This window comes from Sycon ciliatum, chromosome 6 (assembly GCF_964019385.1).
Source record: "Sycon ciliatum chromosome 6, ocSycCili1.1, whole genome shotgun sequence".
In the NCBI taxonomy this organism is placed as follows: domain Eukaryota; kingdom Metazoa; phylum Porifera; class Calcarea; order Leucosolenida; family Sycettidae; genus Sycon; species Sycon ciliatum.
Window position 1 is genome coordinate 30,211,822 of NC_088648.1, and position 18,422 is coordinate 30,230,243.

General features: G+C 49.1%; 2 protein-coding genes and 1 non-coding gene across 3 annotated transcripts in view; 2 read left to right on the forward strand and 1 right to left on the reverse strand.

Moving 5' to 3' along the window:
* Window positions 1-3,202: 3,202 nt before the first annotated feature.
* On the forward strand, window positions 3,203-3,284 carry Trnas-gcu (transfer RNA serine (anticodon GCU)). The gene has a single exon. It is a non-coding gene; the product is annotated as a tRNA-Ser (tRNA).
* A 1,098-nt stretch (window positions 3,285-4,382) lies between these two features.
* On the reverse strand, window positions 4,383-10,173 carry LOC135819873 (uncharacterized). The gene is made up of 2 exons (XM_065333172.1): window positions 9,509-10,173; window positions 4,383-6,541 (listed from the first exon to the last, which is right to left on the reverse strand). Exons 1-2 carry the CDS (start codon window positions 10,091-10,093, stop codon window positions 5,714-5,716), a joined length of 1,413 nt encoding a protein of 470 aa, XP_065189244.1. The 5' UTR covers window positions 10,094-10,173; the 3' UTR covers window positions 4,383-5,713.
* A 422-nt stretch (window positions 10,174-10,595) lies between these two features.
* LOC135819874 (poly(U)-binding-splicing factor PUF60-B-like) overlaps window positions 10,596-18,422 on the forward strand; it is a 14,981-nt gene continuing 7,154 nt past the window's right edge. The window contains exons 1-7 of the mRNA XM_065333173.1: window positions 10,596-10,822; window positions 11,459-11,512; window positions 12,425-12,480; window positions 13,047-13,167; window positions 14,833-14,925; window positions 17,284-17,480; window positions 18,011-18,113. Of these exons, the coding sequence (XP_065189245.1) occupies window positions 10,733-10,822; window positions 11,459-11,512; window positions 12,425-12,480; window positions 13,047-13,167; window positions 14,833-14,925; window positions 17,284-17,480; window positions 18,011-18,113 (714 nt within the window). The 5' untranslated portion in view covers window positions 10,596-10,732. The remainder of the gene's footprint in view (window positions 10,823-11,458; window positions 11,513-12,424; window positions 12,481-13,046; window positions 13,168-14,832; window positions 14,926-17,283; window positions 17,481-18,010; window positions 18,114-18,422) is intronic.

Below are 18,422 nucleotides of genomic sequence, written 5' to 3' on the forward strand. Positions count from 1 at the left end.
AGTGGGCAATGATCGGTCAGGAGCTGGTTGAGTGGGGCCGTGTTCTTCTTTGTCAGGTCAGTGACAAGTTTGCGGCTAGCTGTCCAGACGTGAGAGTCGGCAGATCTCGATCTCCGCAGTCCTTTTTTTGGATGCAAGCTTTGGTGGCCCGGTTGGGGAGAGCTACATCCTGCCGCAGCGCTGCATGCCCGTGTCAGCGTTTTCAAGATCAAGGCGATCTGCGAGGTCGTTGTATAAATACTATAATGTAGAGGAGGCTACCGTGCAGTGGCGGCTGCTCACCCACAAGTGGATGCATGGTGAGCGCCGACATACATGTTACTATAATAATACACAAAGTGTCTGTAGTCTTTGCTGCAAACAGTGCTCAATACCTCAAAAAGGGGCAGAGCTTACCACACAGGGCAGAACAACAGAGACCAAAAATCCTTCTCGTGACTCCGAGTTTCGTGTTTCCAAAAACACGTCTGATGAGTGCTTTTGGAAACACGAAACTCGGAGTCACGAGAAGGATTTTTGGTCTTATCTCTATTATAGGCCCTGTGTACTATAATAATAATATTATAGCAGCATGCAGCATGCTAGCAGCGCGTTGTACGCCGGGATGGCATCTGGACATGATACAGCAGGGATCTGTCTGGACCCGGTGTCAACAAGAGCTCGGCTGTTGGTGACGATAATGAGATCGCAGGTGTGGTCTCGATCTGCGTCTCCTTTTCTACGATAATGTTGTCGAGGCGCGTCAGTGCCACAGTCACAGCTGCAGCCTCTGCCATAAACTCAAAGACATCTTTATCACTTCGTTCTATGACTATGAGCCATCAGTTGCAGCACAGCAGGCCAAAGATACCGTCGCGAAGACATCGGCCAGACAGCTCTCGGAAATCACTTCCCGGGCTGATTGAGCTTCTGGCATGCGAGTTCGAGATAGCACGACACGTTTAAATTAACGCGCTCCCGGAATCCCTTCGCACTGATCATATTTCCAATTCATTTCGCCAGGAACTTTTAACACATTCATTCATCTTGGGCATCATGTAAGAACACCTTAGGGTCTGTTGGGAATGCCCAAGTGAAATACAAGTACACGTGTACCGAATAGTGGTTGCGACTTCGGCGATGATTTTTTAGGAATGGGTTTGCTCCCTCGCTGGAGCTCGCGCTATTCCGCCGACTTGACTTGACTGACTCACGACTGCCATCCAGAGCACACGAGAAGTCCAACGAACCTTCTCTGTGTATTGAGCAGGGAGTGGTGCTTTCTTGCAGGTTTGCCGAATGCCGAGTCGAAGGTTCGTTGGACTTCTCGTGTGCTCTGGATGGCAGTCGTCAGTGAGTCAAGTGTCAAGTCAAGTCGGCGGAGTAGCGCGAGCTCCAGTGTGGGAGCAAACCTACAGTCAACTTCGCTTATAACGACACTCGGCGGGGCATCAGAAAAGTGTCCTTATTCACGAAGTGTCGTTATACCCGAAGTCTCATTATATGTGTCACAGTTGGATGGGACCTTGCTCTGGGCATGAAAATTATGTCGTTATTCGCGAATTGTCGTTATATCCGCAGTCGTTATTAGCGAAGTTGACAGTATTCCTAAAGAAATACAAGTACACTGTACTAGTATAGTACGTACTTGAAGGAATAAAATGCAATACCAAAAAAACGACATATCCACCTCCACCTGCACCGTCTTGCCTGACCGATCCATCGCACCAAACCTCATACAATGATACAGTGCTGGCAACTGAAATCCGACCCCTGGGCGGCGCGGCGGATTTCAGTTGCCAGCACTGTACAAGTTTACAACTACACTGTATGTGACCACTACATGCCCACCGAGTACCGGACCTGGTCCGAGGTCACTCCGAGCACCACACTGCCTCCGACATAACAGCCGCGTAAGTAAGTACTAGTTGCTGTTAGCCCTTGGCGGATTTTGCAGGCATAATTTCTGGCGTAAACTTCGGATTTTGTCTAAAAATCATGCCCTGGCATAAAAGGACTTCTGAGACCAGACGGTCGGCATACGATGCTATGCTGGCTGAAGATAAATGCTGCAGGAATACTATGATTTAGGCATGTTACCGGAAATAACCTGGTGAATGTTACCCCGTATAGGGGCGTGCTGTCATGGAGCCAGAGTCGTTGTAACGTCGCAAAGGTACAGTATATAGGCACCATCATTGGCATAATTCCATCATATTAATGTAGCATAATCACTGGCAAAATTTGGGCATAATGAAAAGCAGAATTCAGCAATTTACCGAGCATAATCCGCCAAGGGCTGCTTGTACTGAGTTCATCAGACCATTAGATAGGATCGTAGCATAGTATAGGCACCATCATTGGCATAATTCCAGCATAATGTAGCATAATCACTGGCATACCTTGGTCACAAGGATAGCATAGTTCAGCAATTTACCGAGCATAAACCGCCAAGGGCTAGTATACATGTAGTAGCTGTTTGTTCTAAAAACGTGTTGTCTGTGCGGATGCAGGCAGAGCAGTGTAGTGGACGGTTAACCGGTTGGAATGGCGGACCATGGTGGTGGACGCCGCGACGTTCTGGGTCCAGGGAGAGCGGACAGCGCTCGCCCGGCATCCGGTAGAGGGGGCTCAGCAAGCTGACTCCACTGGACCAAGACTGCTTGGTGGCCCTGATGCGCTGTGGCCATTTTGTACATACAGTACAATGTAGAACGAGGCTGGGCTGGATGGAGTAGCATGCCGATACGGATGTCCGGCCGGTGGCATCGATTCGTACATCGTGTAGGTCTGAGGTAGGCATTGGCGCTCGAAAAGGTGGCAGATTCTGCCCGAAAAGCAGTGAAATTGGCAGAACCATCCAAACCTTATGGCGGGCAATTCCTCGAATTCTGCTCCATTTCTTTATCCACATACCAAACATGCATGAAACTTACCAGAAACAGTACCGAATTCTGCCAATTTTTCTGCCGGCATTATCCGCAAAGGCCTCGTCTGAGGATAGTTTTTCTCGGGTTGTTGCCCATACATGTGCATCCGCGATCCGTGGTCGTCATTCGAAAGCTTGACTGAACATGGCCGGCCATCTCTGGCTCGAAGTCCGGCGGCATCGATTCCATTTCCAACCACAGCCTCTGACTCAGTAGTGCGAACTCGGTATTAGTAGGCCTAGGCCGCTGAGGATTGGTGAATGGTCGAGGTTGAAGGATTCCCTTCACGTGCTGACGAGGTGGCCGAGTGGTTAAGGCGATGGACTGCTAATCCATTGGGCTCTGCCCGCGTGGGTTCGAATCCCATCTTCGTCGTGAGCCGATTTTTTTCTTTTCCTTCATTTAATATTTTTCTTCTCCTGAGAGGCGTATGCCAATCCAATACCAAGAACACATAACCCATGTACTCTTGCCGATAGTAAAATACTGTATGCCCAAACTATAAACAGGGAAAACAACAAGAGATCCCGTAATCAAATTGTTAGGGCCCCATGGGTCACTTTTTTCGAAATAAGGTCCGGCCAAGGCTGGACCGGTCGGATCGGGTCGACCGGCCATACCGGGTGCTTTGGCATGGCATACGTGTGTGGTGCAAGGCTGTGTTCACCAATATGGCCATAACTGACACCATGGCACCATTCTCTAAAGACAAAACATGAGCTTTGCCGAACTGGCACCAGTACTACTATAGCAGTGACGGATCCAGAGATCTCTACAGTACAGTACAGTACAGTACAGTACAGTACAGTACAGTACAGTACAGTACAGTACAGTACAGGGGAGCTCCAGCTTAGCCAAAACTGAGCAGCTGGTACATGTGCATGCATAATGGTTTCCAGGCGCACATTTGCAAAATCTAGGGGGTTCTGCAGACCCCCCCCCCCCCCCCCCCCCCTATCGGATCCGCCCCTGACTAGCACGGACACCAGCACCACCACTAGCAGAACACACACACACCTCACACCTGCCCATCGCAGAAGCGAATGATACTATAGCGAACAGCTACATGTATGTTAGACATAGCAACTAGTGCTGGGATTACACCATTCAACAGCTTGCAAGGCTGATGAATTGACCGCCTCTAATTTTAGCCTGGTATCCACCACACAGCGGATTGAAGTGTCTTTTTCTGGCCAGTGAATCCCTGAACACACACACGCACACACACACACACACACACACACACACACACACACACACACACTGCAGCAGAACAGAACAGGTGACCAGTATGAAACAATGGCAACATGCAATGGAAGGAACACAGCATACCGTAACGATACGTCCAAAGCAGGGAGTCGTAAAATACCGGTATTTTACGACTCCCTGGTCCAAAGTCACAAAAAGACTGTGTACTTTTAGTACAGGCAAGTTAGCGTAGTCAACAGACCTGCTTTACTGTACATACTACCATGATGTAGTGCACCTTTGTGCACAAAGTAACCGTCTCTTTATTATTCCATTGAGAAAGCGCAGGTGAGGGAAGCCAAGGAGGGCATAGAAACTACTATTGTAGACACAACAAGAGAGAGCATATTGGTTAAAGACAAGAGACCAGAGACTGAGGAGATTCGCCTGCAAAATAGCTGAGCTCGAGATTGAACAAGAGAACGATAGATCGGAGAGAAGAGAGCTCCCCGAGTGACAGAAACTGCTTTGTAAGGGCGCCGAAAGCGGACAGCGATAAATACAATAATAACGGCAGTCGTCGCCATCGTCGTCGCCTGCTGATTGGGTTCGGGTTTTTCCGACCGAACACGAGACCAGTCCAGGACTGCTGTCTGGGCACAAGCATGCCTGAGGGAGAAAGAGAGTGAGCGGCGGGCATGCACTAATTCCTAATTCCAAGTCTGAGAAAATACAAAACCAGCACGGTCACACAAACAACCGTGCTCTCGGCAAAAACAAATGCGTCCAAACGACGCTTTAAAACGGGCAAGAAGTAGCTGTTAAGAAGTAGCTGGGGCATGAAAAGGAGACAGAAGCAGCAGTAGCAGCACCGGAAAACGACAGGATACAAATTGACGGAAACCCCGCCGCCGCCGGGTACACACACACGACAGGACAGGCGGGTCAGACGAGCAGGGCTTACCACACACGACGGGACAGGCGGGTCAGACGAGCAGGGCTTACCACACATGACGGGACAGGTGGGTCAGACGAGCAGGGCTTACCCGCCACTCAGCACTAGTTGGCCGGGTAAAAATGCACGCCAGGCCAAGGAGCGGCACATTCAGACGCGAATACTTGTCGTATTGCCACGGCCGGCCGTACTATGAAAGATAAATGTCGCCAGGTGAGCAGACTGAGAACTCACCACACCACCAATGTGAGAACGGTGCAAAGAGTCGTCAGCTCACACTGGATGGAAAGGCTTCACGGCACCACCACCAACAACACCACCAACAACACCACCACCAACAACACCACCACCACCAACAACACCAACGCATCGACCAGTAAGCACAGCACGACGGCAGCAGATCTGTTCACCAGTAAAAAGCACCAGTGCCACCTGTGTTTTACTCGGCACCGCAACTGCAGGGATGCGCCATCGGAAATCGGCGCATTCCAACAGGCAGCCCAGTCCGATGTGAGCGCCGCCACCAAGTGTCAGAGGTCAACGTGTGGCCACGGAGATAGCTTAGACGTCAGGGTACGGTGCAGCCCTTAGACAACATCACTGAAGGTCGGATGAGGGCATTGTCTCCTCGGCTAGTTCACAGCAGCGTGTCACTAGTAGCCTATCCGCTGTCCTTGCGACTCGAGCTCTGTCGCCCTCGTGCCGCCGTCAGGCCCTCGTCGAGTCCCTTGAAACGGTGCGCGGTCTTCTGGCGCCGCTTGGCGTCCTCCTTCATCTTCTCCTCCAGGCCTTTGGCGATGAACTTCATGCGCTCCTCCTGGCTGGCCGACTTGCCGGGCGGGCCGGACGGCGAGGTGAAGAACTCGCGGATCTGCTCCAGGTTGATGCCGGGCTTAACAACACCGTCCGGGTGCTCGACCATGTCTGGCATGCCGAGCAGAGGTCGAACGGACGGCCACCGGTAGAGCCTGGACAGCGAAACGCCCATGGAGATGTTGAACAGCCAGAAGATCTGCAGGCCCATCGGGAACTGCGAGGTGAGTCCTGCCCCGGCGATGCTGATGCCGATCAGGAAGTGCTTCATCCAGCCGGTCGGGCGCATGCCGTTCTCAGATCCCAGCATGACGGCCGTCAGGAACACGGCGGACAGGAGCACGGGCATGACGAAGTACGGGTCCGGGATGGTCAGGTCTGGCGCCCAGAAGAACCCGCCGGTCTGCATGCTGACCGGCGAGGTGGCCGCCAGCCCCAGGCACATGTCACGGATAGCAAAGAAGCAGGCCACCTGGAACGGCATCATCATGGTGGAGTAACGGAGGCTGGTCCACGGCGTGCAGCCCATCTTCTTGAAGAGACCGTCGGCCTCGGCCTTCAGCCTCTTGATTGCCTCGTCGTCGTGCCTCTTAGTGGCCATCAGCGTACGGCTCTGCAGAGCATTCAGCTGGGGCATGTGGTTCTGGAGGACTACACCGCACTTCAGCATCTGTATCTGGTACGACACAGCACAATGGGAGAGGATAGAAGAGAACACAAATGTTGAGGGAGGGAGGGAGAGAGAGAGAGATAGAGATAGAGAGAGAGATAGAGACACACACACACACACACACACACACACACACACACACACACACACACACACACACACACAGAAAGAGAGAGCATGTGTGTGTGTGTGTGTGTGTGTGTGTGGTGTGTGAGCGCGTGCGTGCCATCAAGACAAACGCCTACGCCTTTGGATCAGGACAAGCGCCTACACCTTTGCACAATTGCAACTTGGCACAGTGTGAAACTGCACACTCTAGTAGCTGCATGTCTGGTTTGCCTTTTCCACTTCTCGATTCTCTCTACACCGTACTGCCGATGCTGCCGTTCCCGAACGAGACACCACCACTATAATGTGTTTCAAAAGTCCAGACCTCTGGTTTCAAAAAACCGCTAGGCCAGCATCTACTAAGTATATCACATAAAATCTGTGACGACTTTGTGCATGAAATTTCCGAAATTGGGTGTTTGTTTTCCAATCGCTTAGAAATCTATGACTATATTATGAGAAAAATTCCGGGAGCTGCCTGAGCAATATTCCGAAGAAATTAGTAAAGTTTTATTGCAACATTTACAAAACGATGCACAATACTGTAATTTCCCAAATTTTCGGTGTACTTTTATTTTCGGTACTTTCGGTGCGTCTGTTTTGTTGTTTCATACAGGTGAAATTCTGATAATTCGAACCTCAAAATGCCAGGAAAAAACTTCTAATTATCCGGACATTCTAATTATCCAAACATGAACCCACAACTCAATATGTATGTCAAAATGCTCTCATGGTCACGCAGAGTTGCGCTATGGACCCTAGACACAAATTTTACGGACACTGAACTGAACGGCGCAGCCTGCTCATGCAAACTGAACCGACCAGTACAGTGTACAGTGAACTTCGAATTACACTTTGCTAGCTTCGAATTATCAGCACAAATCCCACACATTTTCTAGGTAAGTGGAATCTGTGGGACTTCTAATTAACTGGACATGTCCAGTTCGAGGTTCGAATTATCAAAATTTTTTATGTGGGAATCGCATTGATAGAAATCGGTTCTGGAAAAACTTCTAATTAAGCGGTATGTTCGAATTAAGCCATATTCGAATTATCAGGATTCCACCTGTACCTAAAATTTCAAAACACCGAACAAACACTAACACACATAATCCAATAGGGAACTGCTTCTCTGTACGGAAAATTTCAGTTCACCTAACCTGGTCTGTTGCCCTCATGCCGAAAATATTGAGCACCAGAAATTTCTGAAATTAGAGTATTCTGTGGAAACCAGCACTCATGATCACACAAATGTAGAAATACTGTACCACTACCAACTTCTACCGACTTCTACCAACCTCAAACCTGGTAGAGCCGGTAGAGGAAAATAGAATCTACCGTTTGGGGTAGGAAAAAAAAGAACACATCCTCCCGTGACCGAAAGAATTGGTTTCTCTCGAAACACGTAGATGAAAAACGAACGTCCCCTTTTAAAGGGGCCATCTGGATTATCAAAAAATTCCCGGAATGAAAAAGTTTACTTCAAGTAGGTTCGACCATCCCCCACTCACCCACCCCCTTCAACGAAAAATATGTTGACTTGACAGCTAGAATGGATTGACGTTTCAGGCTTTCAGCTATCAATCATTTTCAAAACGAAACTCTCCTCAACCCACCCACCCATAAACGAAACTTTTTCTCTTCGTGAATAATTATGGACGGCCCCTAAACCTTTGGTCCTTAAGTTAACCTTACGATACGATAAGCCAAATTCGCCAATTGTATGATATACGTTGCCATAGTGACCAGCGCAGTGATGACGTGTGATTGGCTTAGATCCGCCAGAGACAAGGTCGATCACCGCAGAATTCGGTCATTTTCAATTGTCTTGTTGTATTCACGACGTGAAAGAAATGCTGTGTTCAATGTTGTTAGTGCCGTGAACTGTTTATCGGCCTTCTCCTGCATTTCCCGAGGCTGACTGTGGCCTAGGAAATGGTTCCTCTCGGAGAAGATGCTTGGTACTATCGCCTTCTCTCCTGAGAAATTTTCAGCGAACTTTCAAAAAAGTACTACATTATGTCGTTCGTCAATCTCCACCACCCACCGTCTCACCTGGCTTCAGAAGATGTTACGAGAGATAGGAGAGTCGCCAGCAAGCATCACATCCATCTTCAGGAAGTGGAAAGAGCAAACTGCGTGGTCTTTGGTTGGGGTAAATGCTGAACGTCTAGTTTGTCCCAATCAAGATTTCTGCACTTGGTTTGTCGCTATTTTCGCTTGTCAGGTGATGTCTCCGCACTCCAGCTTTCTCCTGTCGGTGTCATGTCACAGTACACAACTCATTACTGAGAGGACTACTAGTAAACAGTTCAGGGCACTAACAGCATTGAACACAGCACTTCTTTCAGACCGTGAATACAATAGCACTATTGAAAATGACAAAATTCTGGAGTGATCGACCTTCTCTCTGGCGGAACTAAGCCGATCGCACGTAATCACTGCATTGGTCGCTATGGCACATCATAAAATTGGCAATTTGGAGAGGTTGGCTTATCGTATGCCTACATGGAGATACTGTACAGGCAGAAAATTTCGTCGGTCAATAATTTCGTCCAACTCCAAAGAAAGGGATTTCGTCCGGTTGAAAATTTAGTCCATGGACTATAACAGTGTATTGAAACGCTGGACAAATTGACATTCGTCAGGCATTTCATTTAGTCCCAAAGCTCCTTGGACGAAAAAGACGAAATTAAATTCCAGACGAATATTTCTGCTTGTACAGTATGCCATTCAAACCGATATCAAAGTGTCTTTCATCTGAGTCCTACTTGAAAAATCGATGCACTTCCCCTTTAATTTTTTAATTTTTTATTCTTAGCTCTCGATCCGAGTCTACACTGTGCCGCTGTGTGCAATACATACCTGTATGGGTACGAGTGTAAGACGCAGAGTAATGGCAACAGCACCTAGGCATGCCCAGATCGGCAGGCCGTGCACCGTGTGCAAGTAGACAACAAACGCCTGCACGCTGGCCATAGGCAGGTAGTACCAGGCAGAGCTGGACAGCGACGGACCGCTCAGCATTGTCTTGGCCGCCACCGGCGCCGCGGCACTGGCAGCGGAATCCGCGGCCGTGACCGCCGCTTCGGATGCTGCTTCAACAGCATTGGCGGACGAAACATTGCCCACCGCATCTAAAGCTGACGCTGTTTTATCACCACTGTCCTGCAGTGCTCCATACGACGGCGATAGATCCTTCAAGTCCTCACCAGCCTCTGACACTGTCGGCACTGGCGTGGTAGAGCTAGAACCCCCGAGCCAGCTTGTCCAGTGGCGTCGCGATTGTGCAAATGAATGATCAACAATACTGTTTTTTCGGGCTGCAGTCTGGAGCAGTGACGGTGCCACTGCAACCGTGGGAGAGCGACTTGCCAGGACATGGAATCCTCGATGACCGGCTACAGTACAGGATCTTGCGAGGCCTCCTGCACGCAACAAGAAGGCCATGATCAAATTCAATGCTCCCTTCACTTGCGCACCTCATCCACCTCAGCTCTGCTTCATTTTTTCAAAACAGCAACATCTTTCATTTTTTTCAAGGAAAGAAGATGTCAGCATTACGTCAGGCTAGGCTTGCCCGCGCGGCGCGCGGCCGCAATGCCCGGCCAAAAAAAGCGAAAGTCACGATCACTCAAAAAAACAAAAAAAAACAAAAAAAGCGAGCTAGCGGCGCGGCCCAGCGCACGCACAAATGAAAATGGCGTCACGTCAAGTACGAGGTCGAGTATGCAGTACGCGCCGGTAGTATTATTTTTGACGAGTTTTTCACGTATGTACATGTTGGGCATGCATGTGCATGCAGTCGGTATTTGACGACTCCCTGCACGTATACGCGTATGCGTACACGTACACGTGCAGCGTTAACGCGTTGACAAACAAAATTTTGTGGCCTTTTTTGTTGAGCTTTTGAAGACTTCCACTTCAACTTACTTCCAGTCCAAGATACACTGTACTACATGTTCCTATCAGTATCACTGTATCAGCGAGTTTTGGAACTCAGTTAGTGAGATCTTTACTTCCTTTGAACGTGCAGTTCTGGTGTAAAAGATATAGCCATATCTCCTTCAGATTAAAGTGCAGGTCAAGATGCAGCGGCCATTGGCGGAGTTTTCCCAGACTCAGCAGCAGCGAGTGATCCTTGCCAAGGCGAAATGCGCTGAAATCACGTCGCAACACGTATGTATTTCTCTAGATTAGAACTGGCGAGGGTCTGTCGAGTGTGGGTACTGGATAGCAGTAGGGCTCGTGGATAGTTTGTGCAGCAGTCCTTGGGTCATGCTACAGCTACTCGGCGTTCGTTTCGAAACAAAGACTCGTCGGGAAATGAAAATGATAGAGATTTTTTTGCACGTACTGTTTTGATATTCACACATATGTAAGTTACAGGTACCAGTGCTGCTAAATAACCACGGTTGGCGTAGGACCTAGTCAGACTGAGTTTTCTCATCCATGGGAATGCCACTTCCCTCAAGGATAAAGGTGCAAAATGCAGCGGAGTTGAGTACTAGTTAAGATGCAAAAATGCAGCGGAGTTGAGTACTAGTAGATCAGATCCACGACCAACCGTGAAAGACCCGACATACCAATACACCCTGTAGACTGCACCAGGTGCGCTACTTCTGATGAGATTGTAAAATTCTGAGTGCATGCTTGTGCGTTTGTGTGTGTATCTGTGTTTGTGTATCTCTGTGTGTGTGTGTGTGTGTGTGTGTGTGTGTGTGTGTGTGTGTGTGTGTGTGTTCGCATGCGCATGTGTACGTGGGTGTGGGTGCATGCGTGCGTGTGTTCGTCTGTTCTTCCTTTCACGTACAGAAAGCGACGCAAGCGGCTCAGCAGCAAGCAGCCATGGCGCCACACATACAGCGGGTGAGGGGCTATGAACAACATTCTCTCTCTCTCTCTCTCTCTCTCTCTCTCTCTCTCTCTCTCTCTCTCTCTCTCTCTCTCTCTCTCTCTCTCTCTCACACACACATTCACACACACCATGCATCATGTGGGCCCGCCGCAAGGGAAGCACACACATCAGCATGTTGATATAGCCATTGACGCTGGCATACCTTACTACTTCTGTCAAACTGATGTTTGAGCTTTTGAATAATTTCTGTGAAAGTATTGTACATAGTACAGTCAGACCTCGCTTATCCGGTCCTCTTTTATCCGGTCCTCTTTTATCCGGTCCTCTTTTATCCGGTCCTCTTTTTCCGGATCCCTCGCCATCCAGAAGAAAATCGTTGGTTACCGATTTACAACAAATACCATGCATACATGCTGTATGTGTGTTCGATTATCCGGTTTCCTCGCCTATCCGGATATTTTCGTGGAAAACGGATGTGTGCGGTTTCTGTAAGCGAGGTCTGACTGTATCGGATATTACACAAGTTTGCAATGGAACTAGGCTAAATAATTAATTCCGGTGTTATTTATAGAAAAGAAAAAGGACCAAGGAACTACAAGTTACGCTATAGTGTCCACTAGCACAACCGTCAATTAATCCTTGCCTCTCCATCCGAGTGCATACCGTTGTTATTGTCGGGGTTTTAAGGCTACTCGTTCGGTCATCAGACGGAAATGAATTACTAGTATATCGGATGGTTCTAATTTTTTTTCCTATGAATCTACTGATGAGAATGCGTCTAAGCGCTTTTGGAATGTTTTTGACAGTTGACTGAATTATGAAATTGGCCCTTTTTTGCTGTACACATAATGTGAAGAAGAAGAAGAAAATATATTATTTGCCGTGACTTTGCCCTCACTATGACTGTGTCATACTACCTGCAGGTTATGATGGTACAGGAGACAGCCCAGAGGCAGCGTGCTTTCCAGCTCATGTGCAGGTGAGTCACGTGTTTTCCCCCGAGTAAAGTCTGCACTTTAAACACTCATACTCGCTGCTTTCTAAACTCATTTCTGGCTGAATTAGAATCATGCTTTTTAGTTTAATTTGTTCTAAATCAGGTGTGAAAAAGCCCAGTGGTCTATTATTTTTGAAAGAACTCAATGCTAGAGCATGTTGCCCATCCTGAGGGGGGGGGGGGGGGGGGGATATTTTCAGCATTGTCTGATTGTTGACTTGTGGTGGTGTTCTCGGTGGTGGTGTGTATATGTGTGTAGGGGGGGGGGGGGGGGGGAGTCCGCTTGTGGCTTTGGTTGTGACAGCGGTGGCTCTAGTGGCGGTTCCAACAGCGGCGAAGGTGCTTGTACTGCTGGCATTACTGTCTCTATTGCTTGTCCTGTTGCTCGTGTTTGTACGGTTCATCCATTCTTCTTCTCTTGTTGTTTCAAATCTTTATTCTCACGATAGCCAGTGGCCAATAAGAGATAATTGTTGTTGTTGTTGTTGTTGTTGTTGTTGTTGTTGTTGTTGTTGTTGTTGTTGTTGTTGTTGTCTGGCGCCATGCAGAGTGTATGTGGGCAGTATTAGCTTTGACATGCGTGAAGACCAGGTTAGGCAAGCATTTGTCCCATTTGGACCGATCAAGTCCATCGACCTGGCCTGGGACAACGTCACGATGAAGCACAAGGTGAGTGGTGCCCGCCGGTGCCTGGGTTTGGACTTTGAACAGCGCTGTAATGGGCTGCCGGTGTCTTAGTATGTGTTGTAAGGTGTTTTGTTGTTGGGCAATGGTATAGCGTGTAGTGCCTGGGTTTGGACGGTACTGTATTGGTCCTGGTGCCTTAAGCTGTGTTCACAACTGGCGCGTGTACGCGTGAAACCACGCGTTTGTGCGTATTTTTGCTGGCTTTTGGGGCACCATGCGTACGGAACGCGCCGAAATGGAAATTCGAACATGTTGGAATTTTCAGCGCGTATCAGGCGCGTACCAGCGTACATGCCAGTCACTTTGACTGGCGGGGTCAAAAAATTAGTACTCGAAGGTGTCGCACGCGCTAAATACGACTCGGATTGCTCTGTTTTTGTGAAAGCTTGAGCGCGCGTTTGGGCACGCATGAACCGCAAGCATACCGCGTCCACGCGCCAGTTGGGAACACAGCTTAACCCTTTAGGGCCCACAATTATTTCAAGAAATGCACTGCATACGCGAGCCCAGTTACTTATCTGGTCGTAACTTTGGTGTCCTTTGGCCGATTTTGGTGATCTTGGGCTTTCTGGAAAGCTCTTGGCCAGAGGAACACAGCGATAGCCAGCAATCCATCACTCGATGCACAGAACCAGCGCCGCAGCGCGATACGGCGCTCCAAAGCCAGCATTGCGAGCGCCCAACTCAAATTCTCTGCCATTTCAACAAATTGCATCGCAGATCGCTCAAATTTGTTTACTGGAGAGCTGAGAAACATGCCTTTGCGATGACGTGAACTATCTGTAGTTGCGTGGGCCACGAGTCAGGGAAATCCCCTAAAAACGAGTTCAAAATGCACGTGCTCGAGTTGACTCTGCTGAGCGAATTTAGTTCGAGTCTCGTATCACCGCTCTCCGACCTCGGATCGCCTTCGGGTTTTTTCGAGCCGATAGCTGAGACAATTCTAATGTCGATAGCCCTTTCGATTGTCCGATTCGGTCAAGGGACAGCCGAGTTACGCCGGGTTGCGCTTTGAAAAGTATGCACTGTACACTGGTACGGATATATCCGTACTATGGGCCTCAAAGGGTTAAGGGGCCGGACCGTCCATTATTATTGATCTTTTACACACAACGGAACCGGTTTGTTTAAGGGTAGGTTGTTTGCGAGGAGTTTCGTGTTCAAGAAATATTGCTAGCTGAAGCATCAATCCCTTCAAGCGCTCAGTTTATTGATTAAGCCGCATGGCCTTTTTGTCTGTGTTGAGCACGTGGGCTGTTTAGTTGTTGGGCAATGGTGTAGTGTGTAGTGCCTGGGTTTGGACGGCACTCTGATGGGGTGCGGGTGTTTTAGCATGTGTTGAGCATGTGTTGAGCATGTGTTGAGCATGTGAGTTGTTTTGTTGTTTGGGACAGGTGAAACGTTCGGTTTTGACTATTAACTCGTCGGCGGTTTTGCAATGACTACGTGCCGACATGCACTTTCTGTTCGCAATCGTGTGAATAGCCTTCAAGAGGCTGCCAGAGATAGTGCAGCATAGTGTTTAGGTGACAAACCTCCGGATCTGTGGACGCTCGTTTCGTACGTCCCTTTTGTGTGCGCGTGTGTGCTCATTTTTTTCTTTGTCTGCCTGTGGTTTGGTTTCATGCACTCGTGTTCTTGTTGCAGGGATTCGCTTTTGTGGAGTATGAATGCCCGGAAGCCGCTCAGCTGGCGTTGGATCAGATGAACGGCGCACTCTTAGGTGGCCGAAACATTAAGGTGAGCGCCATAGGCTCTCGCTCCATGGTTGGAATGATCGCTTGTGAATGTGCCCCGTGGCTCGGCAGGATCTGTTGTTGATCTTGGGCCAGTGTCACTCGTGTGTGTGCGTGTGGGCGTGTGTGTGGGTGGGTGTGCGCGTGTGTTCATTGGATGTTAGCGGGGGGGGGGGGGGTTACATTGTATAGGGAGGCTAGCTGAAACGTAAAACCAAGACTTGCCTCACAGAAGGAACGTCTTTGTGAAGTCATTTCTGCAGTTGTAGCAGAATACACTTGAGTTTGTGTCAGTGCACATGACTGGATTCTTTACCGTATCCTTTCATGGTCCCAGTAGGAGTTCTATATTGTGCATCGAATACTGGGGTACCATGCTGTTTGTGTGTGCGTGCGCGCATGCGCATGTGTGCATGCATGTGTGTGGTTTGTCTTAGTCTGCGTACATGAGATGGTGTGTGCATTCATGCTTGTGTGTCTGTGTCGGTGTGACTGTGTGTTGCTGAAGAAACGCGAGACACTGGTTAAAATCAGGATATTTTTCTAGCTGTTCTTTTGTAGCGGAAGAGAAACTTTTCTAGTCTGTAAACTGTACGACGTACAACTAGCGTGGTCCTTCAACGGCCGCCGCTTTTCTGTAGTTATATATGCTGGAGCTTTCTCGACTGTCTGCCTGCATGCTCGCTATGGTTGCGAGGTTTGGGTGCAGTCTGTGAGCAGGGTCGCGTTGTGTACCCACTGCAGTGGTGTGATGTGTGTGTGTGTGTGTGTGCGTGCCCGTGTGTTTGTGTGCATGGGTGCCTCTCAGCATGGGTGCGGTGCGTCTGCTTATCGCCGATGCCTCCTTGAACTCTCTAAGCTACTCTCGATAAGTCGCGCACTCAGCGCTGGGGGATCCACTCGTACAACGTGTTGCTAGTTCGTGACCGATAGACACACGTCGACGTAGTGTCTGTTTGCGGAACTGCACCGCTGTCCCGGGCGTCAAAACTGTGCGCACAAGTGTGTGTGTGTGTGTGTGAGGGAAAAGAGCGCGATGCATCACGGGTTTACGCCGTTCTTCTTTCCCCCCGCCCGGTGTCGGACTTGGCACGCACCATGCTCACCTCTCTCGTTTGGCTTGTTCTCTTCTTTGTTCCTCTCCGCTTCTGTGCGTGTTTCTCCAGTATGTTGCAAAAACTTGTCGCAAGACAGGCATTGATGAGGGCACATTTTTTTGCCAGCGTGTTCTGTTTCTACTGTCTTCTTTTCTGGGTTTTCTTTGGGGTTTTTTTCTTCTTCTTTTTCTGTTACCCTGTTTGTGTGCTTTTGTGCCGTGGATGCCCTGGCTGGTTACGTGCTCCGTGCTGCTCAGTTCTGCTTGGAATGAGAGACAGACCGACCGACAGACAGACAGAGAGAGAGAGAGAGAGAGAGAGAGAGAGAGAGAGAGGAGGGGGTGGGGGTCTTGTCCAACTGCCTTTCACGCACTGCTATCCCCGTTTGATGGTGTGATAGCGTTTTCCAAGTTCCTTGGCAGTCACAGGTCAACAACAACACAGGGTTTCCTCCTGTTGTTGTTGTTGTTGTTTTTGTTGTTGTTGTTGTTGTTGTTGTTGTTGTTGTTGTTGTTGTTGTTGTTGTTGTTGTTGTTGTTGTTGTTGTCGTCGTCGTCGTCGTTTCAAATCTTTATTCTCACGATGGCCTGTGGCCAATAAGAGGTTGTTGTTGTTGTTGTTGTTGTGTTTGGAGAGTTAGGAGACAGGCTTTATTCTTTTTCTTGTTGTTGTTGTGCCCTGTTGTCTCCGCTGAGCTGACTGCCATTGTTCTGTGCTGTTCTGCAACACGTTGTGACTGCCAGCAGTCGCAGCTGCTGATGGCCCGACTCACACGTACCTGCCCGCATTGCGACCATTGCTAGGCAAGCGGAGGTCGGTAAACTCATAATGTTGATGTGATGTGGGCGCTGCTCCAACTCAGAAGTACAGGTCGTGCGTCTTGAATTCCGTGTTGTTCATGTTCCATGGGACTCAGTCTAAAAATACCTTGGGCAGGGCAGTGTCGGGCTGGACTATGCTGCCTCGCTTTGGATTCTTTTCTTCGCTAAGGATTAAAGGTGTTGACGGAAACACTTTAGGTGTGTGTGTGTGTGTGTGTGTACGTGTGTGTGTGGTGTACGTGTGTGTTTCCTATTGGCAACTGCTGTTGCTCTAGGTTTGAAAGTGTCCATGGCTCTAATCTGGCATCCGATGTGTGTGTTTGTCCATGTGTGTTTGTGTGCGTGCGTGTGTGTGTGTGTGTGTTTGTCCATGTGTGTGTGTGTGTGTGTGTGTGTGTGTGTGTGTGTGTGTGTGTGTTTGCCTACTTGTATCGGTGGTGGCAGTGTGGACGTCCCAGCTCAATGCCGGCCGCAGCTCCGGTGATTGCTCAGCTGACGGCCGAGGCGGAGGCCTACAATCGCATCTACGTGGGTTCGGTGCATGCAGATCTGAGCGAGACCGACCTACGCAGCGTCTTTGAAGCGTTTGGCAAGATCACCTCACTGCAGCTTGCACCAGATGCCATGCCAGGGCGACACAGGTAGGAATCGGACGCTTCTCACGGGTTTGCCAAAAACTTTGACCTAGTCCCCGAAGTATCCCATCTTGGGGTGCTCATCACTCCGCAACGTTGATGGCGACCGGCTTCTGCTTTTGGCCGTTCCATCACTACATGGCACACTGAACACACTGCATACTTCACATCCGAAAAAATTGAAAGTCTGATTTAGTTTCCAGCTGCCTTAATTTTGTCCAGAAATGCAGGTGAATGCAGTTGCGTGATGTCCACCACTTTCTGAACAAACGCTTCAGCAGCTCGCTGTTTAGGACTCCCTGGGAATAAGAGTGACTAGCAACTAAATAGAGCGGTTGTCAGTTGACAAACCCCCTTTTATTCTTAATTTTGTCATTCTTTTACTTTTGTTTTGCTTTTTTGTCGAGGAGGGTTGGGGGTAGCAATATCCTGATTGACATGATGTTCCAATAATGGGTTGGGCATTGTTAACTTTGTGTACTCCTTTGTTCTGTTCTGTTCTGCTCTGTTGTGATGGTGTGCGTGGTATTGCTCAGGGGATTCGCGTTTGTGGAGTTTGAAACGAAACAGTCCTGCGTCGACGCCACACAAGCTATGAATCTGTTTGACCTTGGCGGCCAGTACCTCAGAGTTAGGCAGGTAAGGAGGGTGACCTTCAGTCTTAGACTCCTGGAGAGAAGAGCTGTCTTGCAGAGGGAGAGAGAACAACTTGAATGTTGCTTGGCGGTTCGAAATCCAGCTGTACTGTCTAGCTGTGATTCAGTTTATTTCTCTGTACTCCTGGCGGAGGGGGGGGGGGGGGGGGTGCATACATCATTAGTACCTGGAACTGAACATGCATTGTTGTGTGTATGGGGGGGGGGGGTGCATTAGTACCTCGAACTGAACATGCATTGTTGTGTGTGTGTGTGTGTGGTGGGGGGGGGGGGGGGCATACATCACTAGTAC

Excerpts from the sequence above, each read along its gene's own strand:
- LOC135819873 (XM_065333172.1), bottom strand. The coding sequence starts at position 10,093 with ATGGCCTTCTTGTTGCGTGCAGGAGGCCTCGCAAGATCCTGTACTGTA. Across the intron at positions 6,542-9,508 it reads TTACACTCGTACCCATACAG|ATACAGATGCTGAAGTGCGG; the intron begins GTATGTATTGCA and ends GTGTCGTACCAG.